The sequence below is a fragment of the Meriones unguiculatus genome, chromosome 1 (assembly GCF_030254825.1).
Source record: "Meriones unguiculatus strain TT.TT164.6M chromosome 1, Bangor_MerUng_6.1, whole genome shotgun sequence".
Taxonomy (NCBI): domain Eukaryota; kingdom Metazoa; phylum Chordata; class Mammalia; order Rodentia; family Muridae; genus Meriones; species Meriones unguiculatus.
In genome coordinates this window covers 56,114,340-56,132,761 of record NC_083349.1, presented here as the reverse complement: position 1 = coordinate 56,132,761, position 18,422 = coordinate 56,114,340, and the positions used below count along the sequence as shown (strand labels likewise).

At 43.5% G+C, this 18,422-nt stretch overlaps 1 protein-coding gene and 1 pseudogene across 14 annotated transcripts in view; one reads left to right on the top strand and one right to left on the bottom strand.

Moving 5' to 3' along the window:
* Positions 1-7,979, bottom strand: part of Lcor (ligand dependent nuclear receptor corepressor) — a 115,800-nt gene extending 107,821 nt beyond the window's left edge. For 4 of the 14 annotated variants that reach the window (XM_060389416.1, XM_060389492.1, XM_060389421.1 and 1 more), the window contains exons 1-2: positions 7,854-7,979; positions 7,052-7,125 (exon numbers count right to left, since the gene is read on the bottom strand). Coding sequence is in view for 3 of the 14 variants with exons in the window: in XM_060389410.1 (XP_060245393.1) it covers positions 7,052-7,125; positions 7,325-7,401 (151 nt within the window). In the remaining 11 variants the exon portion in view is untranslated. Of the gene's footprint in view, positions 1-7,051; positions 7,126-7,324; positions 7,510-7,853 lie in introns of those variants that run through there. The other 10 variants (XM_060389410.1, XM_060389413.1, XM_060389436.1 and 7 more) reach the window with 8 other exon arrangements.
* Positions 7,980-17,135: 9,156 nt separating this feature from the next.
* LOC132648027 (large ribosomal subunit protein eL33-like) lies at positions 17,136-17,508 on the top strand (annotated as a pseudogene).
* Positions 17,509-18,422: the final 914 nt, after the last annotated feature.

Below are 18,422 nucleotides of genomic sequence, written 5' to 3'. Positions count from 1 at the left end.
CAGGTATAGTGGCAGACACCATTACCCTGGTACTTGGAAGGCAAAGACAAGCAGATCTCTGTGAGTTCAAGGCCAGCCTAGACTACATAGTAAGACCTTGTTGCACAAGCAAAACACAAGAAAAAGCAAAATTGTGTTATTGTAGATAAAGAATGGAGTTAACAATGGATTTTCTGATACTTTTCATTTCTATGTTAAATTTTAAGCAGTTAATATGTTTACCTGCTTCATTCTACTTATCAAAAACCTGAGACAACCTGTCTTACAAATTATTTTTGGCTGGGCATGGTGGTGCACGCCTTTAATCCCAGCACACTACAGACGGAGGCAGGTGGAATTCTGTGAATTCAAGACCAGCCTGGTCTACAAGTCCAAGATAGCCAGTGCTACACAGAGAAACCCAATCTCAGAAGAGGGCCCCCCCCCCAAAAAAATTATCTTCAATTTCTGATATATGTGTATGGTTCAGGAGCTGTAAGACAGGCGGCTTTGCTGCTATATTGAAGTTATACTGTAATAGTTTCAGTATAACTATAAGGTAAACTGAAAATTTTTTTCTCTTAACATAAAATGACAATTATATTATTAACTTCTGGCTTCCCATCACTAAAACTTAAGGCCAGTTTAAACACCACTGATTATATCCATTTCTTTTAGCAATTCCTGAGGTGTCTGCTCCTACAATTAAAAAATGCACATTACACAAAACTGGCTCCTTCTGTTACTCTGAACTTTAAGAATTTTATAATGATTTCATTCATAAATTGATAAGAAACACTTAAAATAATACTGGTTTTATGCTTGTAATTTCACTGGCTTCTATTTTAGAAAAATGATTAATCTACTCAAATAATTCTCTTGAACAAAACAGATGAAATGTGAAACGAAGGAAATAAAAACAAGACAAAAATCATTAGAAGCTGTCAATCACTACTATCTAGCTTTTCTAACTTGCTCCTCACATTCCATTAAGCAAAGGATCTGGGTCCTCTAACTCTGCTGCATACCTCATCCAATGTTCAATTTCATCTTTAAGGCCTGACTACAAGGTGGACCTGAGGGCTGAGGGTTCACTACTGCAGTCCCAGCATGCCAAAAGGTAAAATGGAAGACTGCTAGCTCAAAAACTGCTCTGCTACATACACAAGACAAGGAATATGTGTAGTTAGATATGTAGCAGAGCAGAACCTCATTTTCCCTGGTGCTTTGTAGCACATCAAACCTACCTAAAATCAGAGAAACTGGGAGCTGAAGAGATGACTCAGTGGTTGATAGCACTGGCTGCTCTTCCAAAGGACTTGGGTTCAATTCCAAGTACCTCTAGGCACCCTCTCCTGCTTTCCTCGTGACTATACAAACATGATGCAGACATACATGCAGGTAAAACACCTGCACCCATACAATAAAAGTAAACAAATCTTTTTTTTTTTTTTTTTAATCAGAGAAACTAAGAGTTGCAACAAAATTCAAAATCCTTTAAAAACAGTACGGCAGGAAACAAAATAATCATAATTTCCCATAAACTATTTAACTGGTCAGGTTTCTGATTTTATAAAATGAAAATAAAAACATGATCTTAAAATGTTAAAGCATGAACCTGGCATAGTAGTTCAAATCCTTAATCCTTATATTAGAAAAGTAGACAAAAGTTGGATCTCTTGCATTCTAGGCCAGCCAGAGCTACACAGTGAAACACTTTTTATCCCCAAAACAAAAAGCACAAATCTTTAATCCTTATACTAGAAAAGCAGACAAAAGTTGGATCTCTTGCGTTCTAGGCCAGCCAGAGCTACACAGTGAAGTGCTATCTCCAAACAAAAAGTACTCTAGAATTTTCTCACTCTCAACCTCAAGTGGAATACAGTCAGACAAAACTTTATGGCAGAACACATTTCTATCCAAAACTCAGGAATAAAACAGTCTTGAATAATGTGGCACGCCATATTGTCTGTGGTGTGTTAAGGTTTAAAAGGCAGGAATTCAGGACAGGAGAGAGGGCTCAGCAGGTAAGAGCTCTGGCTGCTCTACAGAGGACTGGGGTTCCTTCCCAGCACCCACATGGCAGCTCACAACTATCTGTAACTCTAGTCCCACGGGATCCAACAACCTCACACAGACAGACATGCAAGCAAATTACCAATGCACATAAAATAAAAATAAAGAAATAAATCATTTTTAAAAGCTGGAATTTAGAAGATTCAGGTAGCAAGCTGTATCTGTATGCTGTACAATGCCATAAAATAACCAATAATTTACTGATTCATGGAAAAATATTTAAGCAATCCTTTATTGAAAACTTCAGTCTCATTCTGCTTATTCCATTGCTTTTACCCACTATTCCCTTTCACAAGCTCTGCTTAAGTTAGTCACATGCTAACCTATGGTTCTGAGAAAAAAATACTTGTAAGCTATATTCTGACACAGGTCTAGTATTCAGAGTGCATTAAGAACTCCTACAATTCAGTAGTAACAATCAAACTGCAAAGTGGATAGTAGAACTAAGCAAACATTTCCCCAAAGATATCAAATGGCCAATAAACACAATAAAAGATCATCAGTCATTAACTAAATGCAAATAAACATAACATACTAATTCATGCTCACTAGGACAACCATAATTTTTTTTTAAATCAAAGAGAAAAAAGATCAAGAGGCAAAAACGGACAATTAAAAATATTAGTGTACAAAAAAATATTAGTGTACACTTAGAAGATATTGAAACATTTTAAAAATTATGGTGGGAATGTAAAATATCCCCAAACATTTTGAAAAATGGTAAACTCAAAAAGTTAAGACATAAGCCATCAACTCTATCCTATGTACATACTCAAGAAAACTAAAAATACATATTCACACAAAAACCTGTACAGAAATTCTCATAGTACTGTAATAGCCAAAATAAATAAATAAACATGCTAAATGTCCACGCAAAATGAGGACTGTCCATATAATGTAGTATGAAGGGAATACAACTGTGGATGCATGTTGCCACCTGGATGAAGCTCTATGACACATGGAAGAAGTCAGATGTAAAGGCCATAAAGAACATGAGTTCATCTCTAAGAAAGCAGTGACTAGACAAACCCACAGAAACAGAAAGCAGATTAGAAGCTGCCAAGAGCTAAGTCACAGAACTGCCTAAGAGCAAGGGGGTTGGTTCTTTTATGGAAATGAAAATGTTTTAGAATCAATGGTGGTATGTATACAACTTTGTGAATAATTAGAAAGCAGAAACTGTACAATTCAAAAGGCGAATTTTGTCAGGCATGGTAGCATAGAGCAGTAAGCCTAGCTCTCTAGAGATCCGGGCAGGAAGATTAGGACTTCAAGGCCAGTCTTGGCAACAGACTTTGAGACCAGCTGGGATGATATAAGATTCCGTCTCAAAACAAACAAACAAACAAACAAACGTGAACTTTATTACATGTGATTTCTATTTCAATTTAAAATATCAGGGTATGGACTTTAGGTGCTTCCCTGTACCTAAATGTCAACAAAATGAAAACAAGTCATCAGTTTATAATGGAATTATGCCCAAAGCAATGCACAAATACACAGAACAGTTAAAAGGGGGGTGGGGAATTTGCAGACATATTAAAAAAAATGTATAGGGATGACAATTGTTTAACTTGAAAGTAAATACATAAATAAAAAGTCAGGTGTGATGACACACAACTGTAATCACAGCGCTTGGAAAATAGAAGCAAGAAAATCAGAAGTTACAGGGTAGCCTTGGGTACAAAGTGAGTTTGAAACCTGCCTAGGTTACATGAGATCCTGTCTGATAACAAAAATAACAGCTTTAGGGCTGGGTGCAGCTGGTCGTGCTTTAATCCCAGCAAACAAAACTATAGACCTATAGAGTGAAACCTTGACTCAAAAAAATAGAAAATTAAAAAAATAAAATAAAAGACAGGGTCTTGTTATATATAACAGACTGGTCTAAATCTGAGAGATCCATCTGACTGCTTCTGCTTCCCAAGTGCTGAGATGTAAGGCATGCGCCAGCGCAGCCAACTAAATTCCATTTTAAAAATTCCTACACAAGCATATATCCCTCCCATTAATCATGGATTGCAGCTTAAATGAACACCTTGTTCTTTTCCATTTTACTCATATTTCTCAGGTATACTATACCATTTCCACATACATCAAAATGAAGTATGCCACCTCCATGAAGAGATTTCACTTCTAAAATCCTCCATTCCACACTTATCTGTACCATTATACTACACATTTTGACTTGTACAATAAACTGTACATACTTATGTAAGAACTAAAAGTTCTAATAAAACACAATTTTTAAAGCTAATTTAAATTTAAAAACAAAACAACAACAAAAACTAAAAGCTCCTGAAATTTAGAGCAGCCACCTCAACTTTTGTCCACGTGTCTGTTTTTTTTTTTTTTAAGGCAGTTTGTGTAATAAATACTTAAGTGAATTAATCACTTTACCTGCGCCCTAGTAACAACATTAAACTACAGTTGCTAAGGGACTGGACAGATACTCAGAAGTACCCAAAGACATGAAATAATCAATTCTCACAATTAGAAAATACAAGGCCACCCTGTGTAACTCATTAATTTTAAAAACTGGTATTATCAAATACCTCTAGAATTGTTGTAGCTATAAACAGAGGTAATTGAAATACCCTTCCATGAGTCAAGAAACTTATCTTGTTCTTTTTTTAGCCAAACTAGAACTAGCAAAAATCACACCTTTTCCCACACTAGGAAGCGCCTGAAAATACAGAAAGGTTAATAGGCAGTAGCATCAGAGACACCAATCTACCAGGAACCTGATCACCCCCAAGAGCCACCAAAGTAAAGCAGCACCTACTCCTGAAATGACTGTCTGAACCCAACACAAATTCTGTTCTAATCCAAAGTGCTCCAGAAGGGTTGGTTTTAGAGTAACTAGGATTTCAGGTTTTTAGATTATGGATGGTCAGTCAACAAAATCTTTGCAAACATTCCAAAATCTAAAAAACACAGAAATGTCAAACACTTTGACCTCAAGCACTTTGAAGAGACAGTCAATCTGTATTAACTCTGACTCAACTAATGGCACTGCTGACTCAGTAACTTGTATTCAAGATATCACTTACATCTTACTCCCTCCTTGCCGAAAAAAGGAAAAAGAAAAATTAAATTCTGGAAATGACAGAAGCTTCATTTTTAACCCAAGGACTACTATAAATTAAGTTTCACTTAAAAACCAAATACCCCTAAAATATTTAAAACAATCAACCAATAAAATCAAAAGATTAACTGCAAAGAACCAATCCTACTAAGAGGAATTATTTCATCTATTAGTAATCAGCACAGCTCCTTTTGCACTATATAAAGACTGCTGCCAGCCCTTTAAAATACAAATCTCATAACACCACTTTAAACAATCCCCTTAGAGAACAAAATTACATATAACAAAAGAAAAAATATGATGCCCAAACTGACTTTAGCTGAGCAACTATCAATAAGTATTAGTATTTAAAATAACATCTAGACTCTAAAAGTTCCTGAACATCAGCTAAAAAGTAGAAATCTGGAGTTCCAAATATACTCTCAGAAAACTGATCACCAACTCAAAAACATTCACCAAAGAATTCATCTGACTTTGATAGTCAAGTGAGGTGTTTACAGGAGTAAGAGGCACAAAACAAAACATCTTGTCCAAAAGCAGTTATCAACCACTAATGCAATTACTGATAAGAAAGAGGAGTTAAGCAGAAAACAAGGATTTTACAGCGAACAGCATAGGAAAATTCACTGAAATAATTTAAACAAAAGCTGTACCCACACAAGAAATTACAGGGTGCACTTCTCGATCCCAGCCTTTTAAATACTAAAAAGCCCTCCAGAATACACTATCACTATGACTGTAACTAAAGCTACAAAACTAAAAATCCTTCTAAATAGTTTGTCTTTTCTATTAACTAATAATTCGGAAAACACCTCAATCTGATGTTTCTCAAAACCTGACATGTACACTTTTACTTGATGATGACAAATGACATAATTCCTAAGTGCTTAAAACCCATGTCACAGTGTAGCAAATGTGTGACAGGTTGTGAAAAACAAAACAAGCAGAAGCAGAACAGGGCAAATGATAGCTGGAGCCAAAAAGCTTGCTTCCTGGAAGGCAGCGCGGAGCTTGGATTGGCAAGAGGGAAATCTTAACCTGTGATTCACAAGGTAAATCACCCCCCCCCAAAAAAAAAAACCTGCTCAGATCTTTAATATTTACCCAAGTATGCATTTTAAATAAAATACTTTTAACCTTTGGACAACCAAAGTGGTATCGGATACCTTACCGCATTGTCCCCTGCATTAATTCCATCTGATGTTACAGTCTAAGTCTTTAATAAATTTACATTATACATTTTCATAATGAAATACTGCAAAAACGGCAGTGCTTATTTTCTCTTAGTAAAGGCTACCTTATTTTTCACTTGTTTAAAGTTTTAGTTTTGCTTTTTCGTCTATTATAGGAAACATCCCTTGTGGGACATTGTAAAGGGCAGACCCTCCTGTCAAGCCAGAAGGCTCAAACACAAAGACTGAGCTAACCAAGTGCTGTAATTCTTCCAAACTGAGCCTCTCCACACCCCCTCCACCCTTCCCCCCAACAGATATGTCTATTAAATCAGTGTCTGTTCTCCCCCTCGCACAACAAAGAGAACTTCTCACCGCATGAAATTGCCGCTGAATGGACACCAGAAAGCAGGATTTGCATAATTCCTTCCAACGAAACCCCGTCGGGAAGGAGGGGACCAGGGGCCCAAGCAGACGGACAGAATCTCCCAGGTTCTGCTGAGGAAGCCCTGACTCCCTAGAACATGCCCCACCGAGATGGGGGGCTGGAATTCCGGGCCTCCCCGAGGACTGGGCGTGGGGGACAGAGGAGGACGACGAGAGGGCATTTCCCCGCACCTCAGCCGCACCGAAGCCGAGACGGGGAAATAACAATGCTGGAGACGTGAGAGTCAGACACAAGGATGGACAGGGGCTAGGGGCGGCGGGTGGAGCGGACAGCACACGGGCCACTTACTTTTTGGAGGAGGGTTGGGAATTTGAGTTAAGCCCTTATGGTCCCGCCGGCCGCCGCACAGAGGGAAACGGGACCTTGGGAGAGAAAAACAGACAAAACACACTGTGTGAGAGGTGCAGCCCGGCCCCTCCCGGGCGCCCCAGTCCGCGCTCCCTCCGCCCGGGGAAGCCCGCCGGGCGCCGGGGGCTCCGCGGAGGAGACCCCAGCGGCCCCCGCCCGGCTCCCGCCCCCGCCTCCCCGCCGCGCGCACCCCAAACACAAATCCGCACACACCGACCCGTGCGCCGAGGACTGACTCCCCGGCCGCCGCTGCCAGCAGAGGAAGTGCAGCCGCTGCCCCCCGCGGCCATGACACCCCACTTGGCTCGCTCAGGCGGACGCGGGGCCTGTGACAGCTCCCGCTCCCTCCGCCCCCATCTCCACCTCACGCCTCGCACACGCCCGAGCGCCGCCGCCGCCGCGCGCGCCCGCGGGCGCCGGAGCGCGCGGCCGGCGTGGGGGAGGGGCGCGGCGCGAGGGCAGGTGGGGGCGACCCCGTGCGTCCCGGCGCGCTGGCGGCGGCGGCGGCGGCGGCGGGCCCGGCGTCCACAATGCGCCGCCGACCAGAGGCCGCGCTTCCGAGCCCGCCCCGCGAGCCGAGGGGAGGGGCGCCGCGGCCGCGCGCCCGCGCTCCGGGGGGTGGGGGAGGGGGCCGAGCCCGGGAGGGCGCGCGGGGCCGGAGCGCCGCGGCCGGCTGCCCCGTTCCCTCCCGCGCCCGGGCGGCCGGCGGCCCGGTGGCTCCGGCCCCGGCGGAGGGCCTCACCTACGCAGCGGATGAGCTTGTGGCGCCACGAGTCCAGTTCCTGCCGAAAGCCGCGTCTCTCAACGGAGCATTGCTGCCGCCTACACACCCTCGCCATCTTCTGCCGCCCGCCCGGCCCTGCCTCCGCCGCGGCCCCGCGCACGCCCAGCCGCGTCGCCCCGGGGCCGCGCACGCACCCGTGGCCCGGGCGTCGCGCCTCCCGCCGTGGGCGGCGCGGGGGCAAGGCTGCCCTCACCTCTCGGTGGCCCCGGGGCGGCCCGCTCCAACTCCCGCCCGCCCGGCGTCCCCGCGCGCCGGCCCCGCGTCTCCCGGCCGGCCGCGCGGAGCGACGCCTTCCCACGCCGGCTGCCCCGGCCCGCTGGCGCCCTCGCCCTCCCGCAAGGCCACGGCTGCCCCGGCCCTCCCGGGGGCTCTGGGTTTTTAAACTAGCCCCATCTATCACTTCCAACCTGCCCATCACCCGGCGCCAACTGTTGCAAGTTCCGCATCACCGCTTCTCCCGACTTGCCGGGCGAAACTGCCCCTCCCGGGAGCCCCGTGGAGGAACAGAAATAGGAATAAATGCCCGGATGCCTTTGAAGGCGCTGAGCCCCGAGGTTTTCAAAGGTGAAGTGGACAGTTCGTGTTTAAGTTATCGGGATACCTCGCTGGCGTTAGTCATCCCAGTTTTGAAAAGAAAATAAAAGAAAAGAGGCGTTGTAAGTCAGAAAGCCCCCGGGGGTTCTACTAGCAAGACCGAGGGTAGCTGAAAGTCTTAAAAGGTTTGAGGAGAAAACTGTGCTAGTAGAGAATGAATAAGAGCATGTTGGAAAATGCCGCAGATCCGTCAGGAAAGGACTCAAATATTTCGACGACAGAGGATCTCCAGGTGCCTTCTGGAACAATTAAACCTCCTTGCACATGAGCGATATGTTTTCTTTAAACGTAGTACTATTAATTGTTTTATTTGAGAGAGAGAGAGAGAGAGGAAAAGCAAGGAGGAACTAGGAAAAGAAAAACCGGAAACGACTATATAACAATATGGCTAGTTCCCTTCAACTCCGGCCTCTTTCTCACTCTTAGGGTTTAAGAACAGTGCAATTCTTCTACGTATTTAAATTTAAGAAATTATTGTAGTTATCAAATCAAAGGTTCTGAGTCCGGGAGGTCACCTTGTGGCATGGGAGACGGTGTGCCTGCCCCTGAGAACTAGTTGGGCAGGTCTCTTGGATAGGAATAAGAAGTATCGGTAGTAGAAACCTTTCTTCCTCCACCCCATCATAAAGCCGACTAGATTTCCCCGGTTCTCAAAATTCCACACTGTTTCATTGCTTTAAGACTACCCCGGTCAGCCACGTACGTGCACACCTGGTAATTCCAGAGGTTTGGAAGGCTAAGAGCAGAAGGATCGAGAAGTTCAGGCCAGCCTGGGCAGCACAACGAGACCCTGTCTCAAAACAAGACTGCTGTCAGAGAAACAAGCTCTTAGGTCAGAATTCATCGGGTTTCTGTGCGAGTAACACTCCCCTGAGTTAGGAGGGGAGAAGATGAAAGTGAAAAGCAAGCTTCCTGTGAGTAAGCATCCTGTCTTCTATCACTAGCATGAGATTCCCTTCTTCACCACTAGATGGCGGGTTTCAAGCTCTTAGATTTTAAGCACTTTTCTGTGGTGGTTGGAAGAAGTATTTCATAAAGGTTTTTATTTGTTTGTTTTCAATAAATGAACAATGTGTAACTTAAAAGTAGTTAATGATATATTTTTCAATTCACCACCCATATGTTTTTAAACAAACAAGACAAGGGTAAGAGTTTCTTAACATAATCTCTTAAGAGCAGTGGTTCTCAATCTTCTTAATGCTGTGACCCTTTAATACACTTCCTCATGTTGTGATAACCACCAAACATAAAATTGTTCATAACTGCAATTTTGCTATTGTTACAAATTGCACAGTAAATATTTTTGGAGATAGAGGTTTGCCAAAGGGGTCAAGACTGACAAGTTGAGAATCCATAGAGTTTAAACTATACAGATTCGAAGAATTCTAGGGACTTCAGAGATTAAGTCTAAATCCAAACAAGCATTCTTTTTTTGTTGTTCAATCGGAAGCCCAGACAAGTCAGACTGCATCACAGAAGGTGTGGGTTCAAGGGGAGCAGGCAAAAGCCAGGGGACAAGTTTCCAATTCCCAACATAATGCTACCTCCATTACTCCAATGTGAATCTATATTTGCACTTCATTTATTTTAAGTTGGGAACCAACCTATAGTTGACTCCTCATGGCGTTTTTTTTGAAAGACAATATGGAGGGTTGTAATTATAATAGTTTTAAAGATAACAATGGTTTATTTAGTACTTACTGTTTTGCTTCATCAAAATAATGATTGAAGTGGGTATTGTTTTTGTTATGGTTTGAGTGTGAAATGCCCTCCCACCAGACTCAAGTGTTTGAACACTTGATCCTCAGCCTGTGGCACTGTTGTGGGATCAGGTAGAAACTTTTGTCCTGCACCCTAGCTGGCAGAGGTAGGGCTGTAGAGGCATGGCTTCAGGACTGTAACTGGCCCAGCTTCTGCCCTGAACTAAGTGCTTCTCAGTGGGTGCTGTGTACTGAGCAGCTGCTGCAAACTTCTACTTTCCTGGAGACACCCACCACCACGGCTTCACTGATGCCATGTACCATACTGCTCTCTTCTCTCAAATCGTGAGACAGAATAAACCTTTCCTTAAGTTCACATTCTTTGTCACAGCCATGAAAGAAACCATGTGGTTCTTAGGCTTTCAGAACATTTGGTTTGCAGGAAGAATGTGCAATAGTTGGGAGCTGTGGGCTAAAAAGCCTAGAGTGCTCCACACAGAGCTCAAGAGGCCATTCTGTTGGGGAGTTCAGAATGCCAATAGAAAGGGCACAGTGTCTGCTCATAAGCTTTTAGAGAAAAACAAGGGTTCTTTTGGAAATTGGACCAGAGATCATTTGTGTTACAGTCTGGCAAAAAAAAAAAAAATTCTGGCTCCATTTGCCTATATCCTGAAAATCTGCATGAGGCTGAAGTTCAAAGTAATGGACTGATTTAATGTGTTGATAAAAGAAAATTCATGCTAGTGTATAAAATAGTCTGTGACACAGTTGTTGCTCGCTTCCAATAACCAGGTTTACAATGAGAATTCTAGATAGATGTGGCCAATGTGCATTTGGGTGAGGAAGGGGGTTGTAAACAAACATTACTGCAAAGTGGAGGTAATTGTTGAATTAAATTTTATTTGTTCAATTGGATAGAAACCTACCGCCCTGTCCAGGAACAACAGGAATGGTGCCTTGAGGGTAGCCTGCACCCATTGAAGGCTCCAGGATGCCTTGTCCCAATAGTACCATCTAGGAAAATGTTTTCCCAAGTTCAACTGGTCAAGCCTACACAGGCCACTCAACTGTGGCCCAAGGGAGCCAGACTACATCTTGAGTGGGAATCAGAAATTGGTATTGTTCATACAGTGCTAATTTTGCAGGCATATAGAATACAAAAGTGACAGGTGTATAAACTGACAACATGGCCACTCCATGGTGTAGTTAAGGGGAAGGATTTTATTGTAGATATGAAGAGAGAACAGCTGGACACATCTGGAAGAGAGTCCAGAGCAGAGGGAGAAAGTAGAATGAACTTGGTCAGCAGACTAGATCTGGATATGACAGAAGCAGGAGCAGAGCGCAGAGATAGAGACAGCATGCCGCTTTGAATACGAATAGGCCCCGTGGACTCGTGTGTTTGAATGCTTGGCCCACAGGTAGTAGAACTGTGAGGAGATTTGGTCTTGTTGGAGGAAGTGTGTGACTGTGGGGAGAGGGCTTTGAGGTTTCGATACTTAAGCCCAGGCTCAGTGGCACACAGTTCTTTCCAGCTACCTGTGGATCAAAATGTAGACCTCTCAGCTCCTTCTCCAGTGCCACGTCTGCCTGTACACCCCCATGTTTCCCGCCATGACAGTAATGGGCTAAACCTCTGTTGTAAGCCAGCCCCAACTAAATGTTTTCCTTGTTATGAGTTGCGTGGTCACGGTGTCTCTTTACAGCAGGTGGAAACCCTAACTAAGACAGAGAGCAAGGGCATAGCCAAAAGAGCGGGGTTACAAGGAGAATGAGTAGCTGGAGGGGAGAGACTCTCAAGAGCTGGAGGAAGTGAGAAGGGCTGGGGTACTAGCAAAGTCCATGCTATCATGGACTTGGAAATGTGTAACATTTGCTTGTGGTACTAAGAGTGCCTGTAGGCTAACTGTTTACCTTGGTATGCTAGTAGGCAGTACAGGTAGTCATTTGTCCCTTCTGCCAGAAGTTAAGGAAATGACTCCTTTACAAGTTCCTGTGGACGCTGGCTTTTACCTAAGCACCAGAAATCCTCCTATAGTCCAGGCTGAGCCATTTCTAGATATTTGGACTGCCTTTTGGAGTTTGGGAAACTGGAGTCTCCTTTAGTCCTAACGGCAGGACTTGCTGTTGGAGGCTTGCACCAAGTCTCCAAGAAGCTGCCGAGGCCAGGAAGTGGGCAGCAGGGTAAGGTTCGCCGCGTGGAGCTCCGGTGTAGGCTGTGTGTAGAGCTGTGAGGGTGAAACCTAAGTTGCAGTGCAGCCCCCAGGATGTTGAAGATGCCGGAAACATGACACCTCTGCTGAGGTGAACTGCCCTTATCAAGTGGAGGCAGCCAAGAACAAATACATGCTGCCGGTAGCAGAGCCAGAGAGGTGGGGCTACCAGAGCCCCTAGGAATCCTGATGATGCCACCACAAGCTGCAGAGGCAGAGACATAAAGCTGCAAGGTTTTGTGAGTTGTTTTCGAGACAGGATTTCTCTATCTGTCTAGAACTTCTTGTGTAGACCAGGCTAGCCTCAAACTCAGATCCACTTACCTTTGCCTCCTGAGTGCTGGGATTAAAGGTGTATATCACCATGCCCAGCTAAGATGCAGGGTTTTATGGTCTTTCTTTTGGTCCAGTCTTTCCGTCTTGCTATCTGTGCTGGTTACATTTTTGTCAGCTTGGCACAGCCTAAGTTCATCTGGCAAGGAAAATAAAAAGAAAAAACCACTCAGTTTTGTTTCCCTATAGGCAAGTTTTCGGGGTATTTAATGTTATTATCATTAGTGATTGGTGTGGGGCAGCACAGTTCAGTGCGGTGGCATGCCACTCCCTAGGCAGGCAGATGGTCTTAGACCGTGTCAGAAAGCAAGCTTTGAGAGTCAAGAGATGCAAGTCAGGAAGCAGCAGGTCCCCATGGCCTCTGCTTCAGGTCTACCTCCAGGTGCCTGCACTGAGTTCTCTTCTCTGTAGCCTGAAAGCTATAAACTGAAATTAAACCCTTTTTGTCCTCAAGCTGCTTTTGGTCACAGTCTTTATCACAGCAATAGAAAGAAAACTTAAAACACGACCTTCTGGACCCTTCCTCTTGGAATCAAAGTGTTTACTCTGTGCATTGGATGTATGTAATTTGCTTTTTGACTTTACAGGGGCTCACAGCCTTGAATTTTGGAAGAGACCTTGGATATTTAAGTTTAGGAACTGTAAGGATAGGAGGACTTTTGATGTTAGTCAGTGTTGGTTTGAATAGGAATGGCCCTCTAGCCTCATGTGTTTGAATGCTTGGCCCATATAGAGTTCCACTATTAGGAGGTGTGGCCTTGTTAGAGTAGGTAGGTAGGTAGATAGGTATGTATGTATGTATGTATGTATGTCTCTGTAGAGTTGGGCTTTGAGGCCACCTATGTTCAGGCTCCACCCAGGTGGAACTCAGTCTCCTGCTGCTGCCTGCTGATCAAGATGTAGAACTCTTGGCTCCTCCAGTACCATGTCTCCCTGCATACTGCCATGCTTGATGGACTGAACATCTGAACCTGTAAGCCAGCCCCTATTAAATGTTTTCCTTTCTAAGAGTTACTCTGGTCATGATGTCTCTTTACTGCAGTGAAACCCTAGCTAAGACAGACTGAATGCATGTTAGATTCTAAGATGGCTTTGGGACCAGCATGGACAGGAATGTCCCTCACTGGCTCATGTGTTTGAACACCTGCTCCCCAGCTGGTAGTGGTGATTTTAGGGGTTGTGGGCTTCTTTAGGAAGTTGGGTTTGGCTGGCAAAGTGAGTTCTTGGGGGGCAAGCCTTCGGGGACATTGTCTAGGCCTGGATCAGGCAGGAGCTTTCTACTTCTTGACTGCTGACATGATGTAACCAGCCAGCTCATGCTGCCTTTGTCATAGCTGTGAACTGCTCCCATCATGCCATCCCCACAGTGAACTTCATCCTCTGAACCATGAGCCGGAATAAACCTTCCTCTTTCAAATTATTTCTGTCAGAACAACAAGAAAAGTAATTAGTATAGGAATTCCAAATTCAGGAGTTAAACCTACTTGTAGTATGACATTTTTTCCCTCTTGGCATAAAATGAAGCTATTTTGAAGTAGAGAGTAACCTGGCTTGGTAGCTCACGTCTAGGAATAAAACAGAGCAATACGGTGTTAGACACAGCTATGGAAATAGTAATGGAGCAATGGGTATTTCCTGGTAGAGGGGTGGGGTGGGGGAATTCCAAGATCGTCACCTAGGATTCCACCTGCGCCTGGAGAGATGCCGGAGTATATGTATAGGAAGTGGAAGTATAGCTGACAGGAGGAACTCTATGATGCAGCTTCTGTGCCATCACCATCCGCAGTGGGGGACTTTGGAGTGATGCCGCTGTTTGGGGATGGCCCACACTCCTGTATGTAATCCCTCACCCATGCTCTGTAAACAAGCTAATAAACTCTTGTTTTACCAGGTTAGATTTTGGGGGAATTATACCCTGAGTTAAATAGACATTTATTCACGTCTTCCCCTGGAAATGTTCACACAGTACTTGTCCAGAATCTCGTCCCTACCAAGTACAATAACCAGAACCTTAACTGAGATCTGTCTGACTCCAAACCTGCAAGTAAGCAGAAGCCGAACTCTGCATGCAGAGGACACCTTTAATTCTGTTGAGATTATCTATACATGGTTGAGTAGTGGGATAGGTCTTACTATTGCAGCCTAGGCTACAGTCCCCCTCTGCCTCCCAGGTGCTAATAATAAGACACAATTTATGGCCTCTACTGCTTAGGGCCACCCTGGAAGAGGGCCTGGATTGTAAACTTTTTCCCATTCTGGACCTTCCAGTTAACACAGCAGTTAAGAGGGTAAGACCCAAAGACAGAGCTTGATTGGAATCCTGGCTTTACCCCCTTGTGGCTGTGTAGCCTTGACAAATGAACTTTCTGGTGCTCAATTTTCTCATGTAAAATAGAGGATGATAATGGTTTTCAGGATAGAGTTTTCATAAAAGGTAAAATAAACCTGCCCATGTACCGTAGGTACACACTGGCACATGAGTAGCAAGAGATGGGTGTCACATCTATGACCAGATCTTCCTGTGTGCTCACCCAACCTCTAGGACCACAGATAACCAAGGTGTTAGTGGTTTGGGCCCACTTTTTGAGTCAAAATAACAGCAATGACCTTGGCCTTTGAAATCAGCGCTTCCTGTTCCCTAGATCTCACAGTCCTTTCTGTAATTCCTGAATTCTAGAAAGAAATGGAGCACAGAGAGAGATTTTTTTTTTAATTTTTTGAGATAAGGTTTCTCTGTGTCCTGGACTCACTTTGTAGACCAGGCTGGCCTCCAACTCACAGAGATCCTCCTGCCTCTGTCTCCCAGAGTACTGGGATTACAGGTGTGCACCGTCACAGCCAGTACCAAAGAAAGAATCTTGGTGAAGCAAAGTTCTTTCCCTTTCCTTGTCTCAGCAGAATACCAATAGTACTTTGTGTCTGAGTAATTGGAAATGACGTGTGGAGGGTGGCTATTGATAAATGGGGAACTAAATTGGCTGGGGACTCACAAAGAAGAAAGTTCATCTTGATGAGAAATTGTTTCTTTGGTGAAGTGAATGAATTCCAAAAAGTAGCAGACACTCTCTGAAGTCCTTTTCATGTACTATGTCATTTATTCTTCACAACAATTCAATTGATAATCAGTTTTGGTGTTGTGGGGGTTTTTTGTTTGTTTTTGTTTTGTTTGTTTTTGTTTTGGTTTGGCTTTTTTGTTTTGTTTTGTTTGTTTTTGTTTTGGTTTGGTTTTTTTGTTTTGTTTTGGTTTGGTTGTTTTGTTTTGTTTTGTTTTGAGACAGGCTTTCTCTGTGTAGCTTTGGCTGTCTTGGACTCCATTCATAGACCAGGCTGGCCTCAAACTCACAGCAATCTGCCTATCTCTGTATGGTACCTGGCCTTTAATCACTGTTTTTGTTTTTTGTTTTTTATTTTTTGTTTTTGTTTTTTTGTTTTTGTTTTTGTTTTTTTAACAATAGCAGGAAAGCAATTTGCCCAACACATATGCTGAGTAGATTTGGATTCAAATGTAGTTAATCAAATTGTGCATCTGCTTAAACAACTGAATTCCTTTGCCTGCAGTACTCATAGGAGAAATAAGACCCAGTGTAAGAAATAGGAGAGAATCCATGTCACTTGGGGCTCGGTCTTGTGGAGGAACTACTCATTTAGGGATCTTTTGCTTAGTGAAGTTCCTCTCTTCTCCATCCATCTGTGTGGGTACCACTAGCATAAAACCTTCCTGGCTTTGCATTATATTACATGTTGTGAAACTTACTCTTCTACAGTCTATTGACATATAGTAACACGTCAGAAATTCATTTGAAGTAAACATGTCAGTGGTTTTTTGTCTAGTCACAAGGTTGCAGAGTAACATTATCAATTTTAGAATCCTTCCTTGACCCCCAAAAGAAGCCCTTATCAGTCACTCACCCTTTTGTACCAATCTACTTGCCATGTCCTTTTTTTTTTTTAAGATTTATTTATTTATTATTTATACAGTATTCTGCCTGCATGTATGCCTACACATTAGAAGAGGGCACCAGATCTCATTACAGATGGTTGTGAGCCACCATGTGGTTGCTGGGACTTGAACTCAGGACCTTTGGAAGAACAACCAGTGCTCTTAACCTCTGAGCCACCTCTTCAGCCACTTGCCATGTTCTTTAAAAAAATGTTTTAACTTTTGGTTTTATGTGTATGAGTGTTTTGCCTGCATGTGTCTCTGTGTGCATGCATGTCTGGTGCCCACAGAAGCCGGAGTAAATGTTAGATTCTCTGGGACTGGAGTTACAGATCATTGTGAGCTACCATGTAGGTGCTAGAAATTGAACCTAAATCTGCTGGAAGAATAACAAGTGGCTCTTTCCACCATCTTGGTGCCTGTGGAAGCCTTCTGGGAACAAGACTTCTAAGAAGCAAATATGTCTGGAAGGCTCTGATACAAGGCCATTTTTGCTGGCTACAAGCCAGGTCTCCAGAACCCAAGAGAGCACACAGCTCTTCTTAAGGTACTTATGCCCAAGATGAAACTGAATTCTATTTAGACAAGAGGTATGTTTATGTGTATAAAGAACAAAAAAAAAAAAAAAAAAAAAAAAAAAAAACACCAAACAAAAAAACCAAAACAAAACAGTGACTCCTGGAGGCAAATCAAACAAAACCAGAGTGATCTGGGGAAAAGTAACTTGGGCCCATGGAAACAGTGGCATGGTTCATGCCAAATTCCAAAGCAACCTTCCTGTGAAAGCCATTGGACACAGAATCCATGTGCTGCTGTACTCTTCCTGGATTTAAACTAATGAAAAGTAAAAAAAGAATAAAAGTGTGGGGGGGGAATAACAAGAGTTGTCTCTCCAGTCTCTCCTTAGTTATCTTAAAATAATTTCAACTGGGAAAATTGCAAGAACTTGAATGTCTTTGTCACTCAGACACTCTGATCTTTAGTTTTAGACATCTACTCACTCTCATGCTCTCTCTCTGAATGTATATATGTATGGATGGATGGATGGATATGGTTTCATTGTTCTGATCTTGAGTTCTTTTGAACAATCAGAAAGCTACAGAAACAATGTCCCATCACCCTAAATATCCAGTGTGAATGTTCATAAAGACTGTTTTATAAGCATGAACAAACATGCCAGTTTGAGGAAGGAAAAAACTGGAGAAGCAAAGAACAGTATTTTAGGCACAGAGGTGAGCAACCTAGAAGCTCCTCGAGGAACATGTCATCTACAGTAGAGAGCATGGCCTGTCACGTCCAAGAATACAGCTTTCCTGGTGACTAAGTGTGGGCCTGGTCACTTCATTCTAATGTAGGACACACTGGTTTCACTGTGTTGACTAACCTGTGTCTTAGCTCCCAGCTTCCCTAACTATGGTTTGGGGCCCCACACAGGGTGTTGTCACAGAATATGGAAACCACCAAAACTTTGGGAGCAACAAAGCTCATAACAAAATGTGAAAATCCAAGTTGTTCCTGGAAGTGTTTCCCTGTGTTTCGTCACTATGAACAGACAGCATATGCACTTTGCCCTCCATGTCATCGCGTCATCAATCACACAGTGTCAGCAAACACCGCCTGAAATACCTCAGTCAGATTCTCTGTGAATTGCATTGTTTTTACTACACGTAAATGTTTTCTGCTCTTGGGGCTGGAGAGATGTCTCAGTGGTTTGGTTCCCAGCACCCACACCAGGAAGTTCACAACT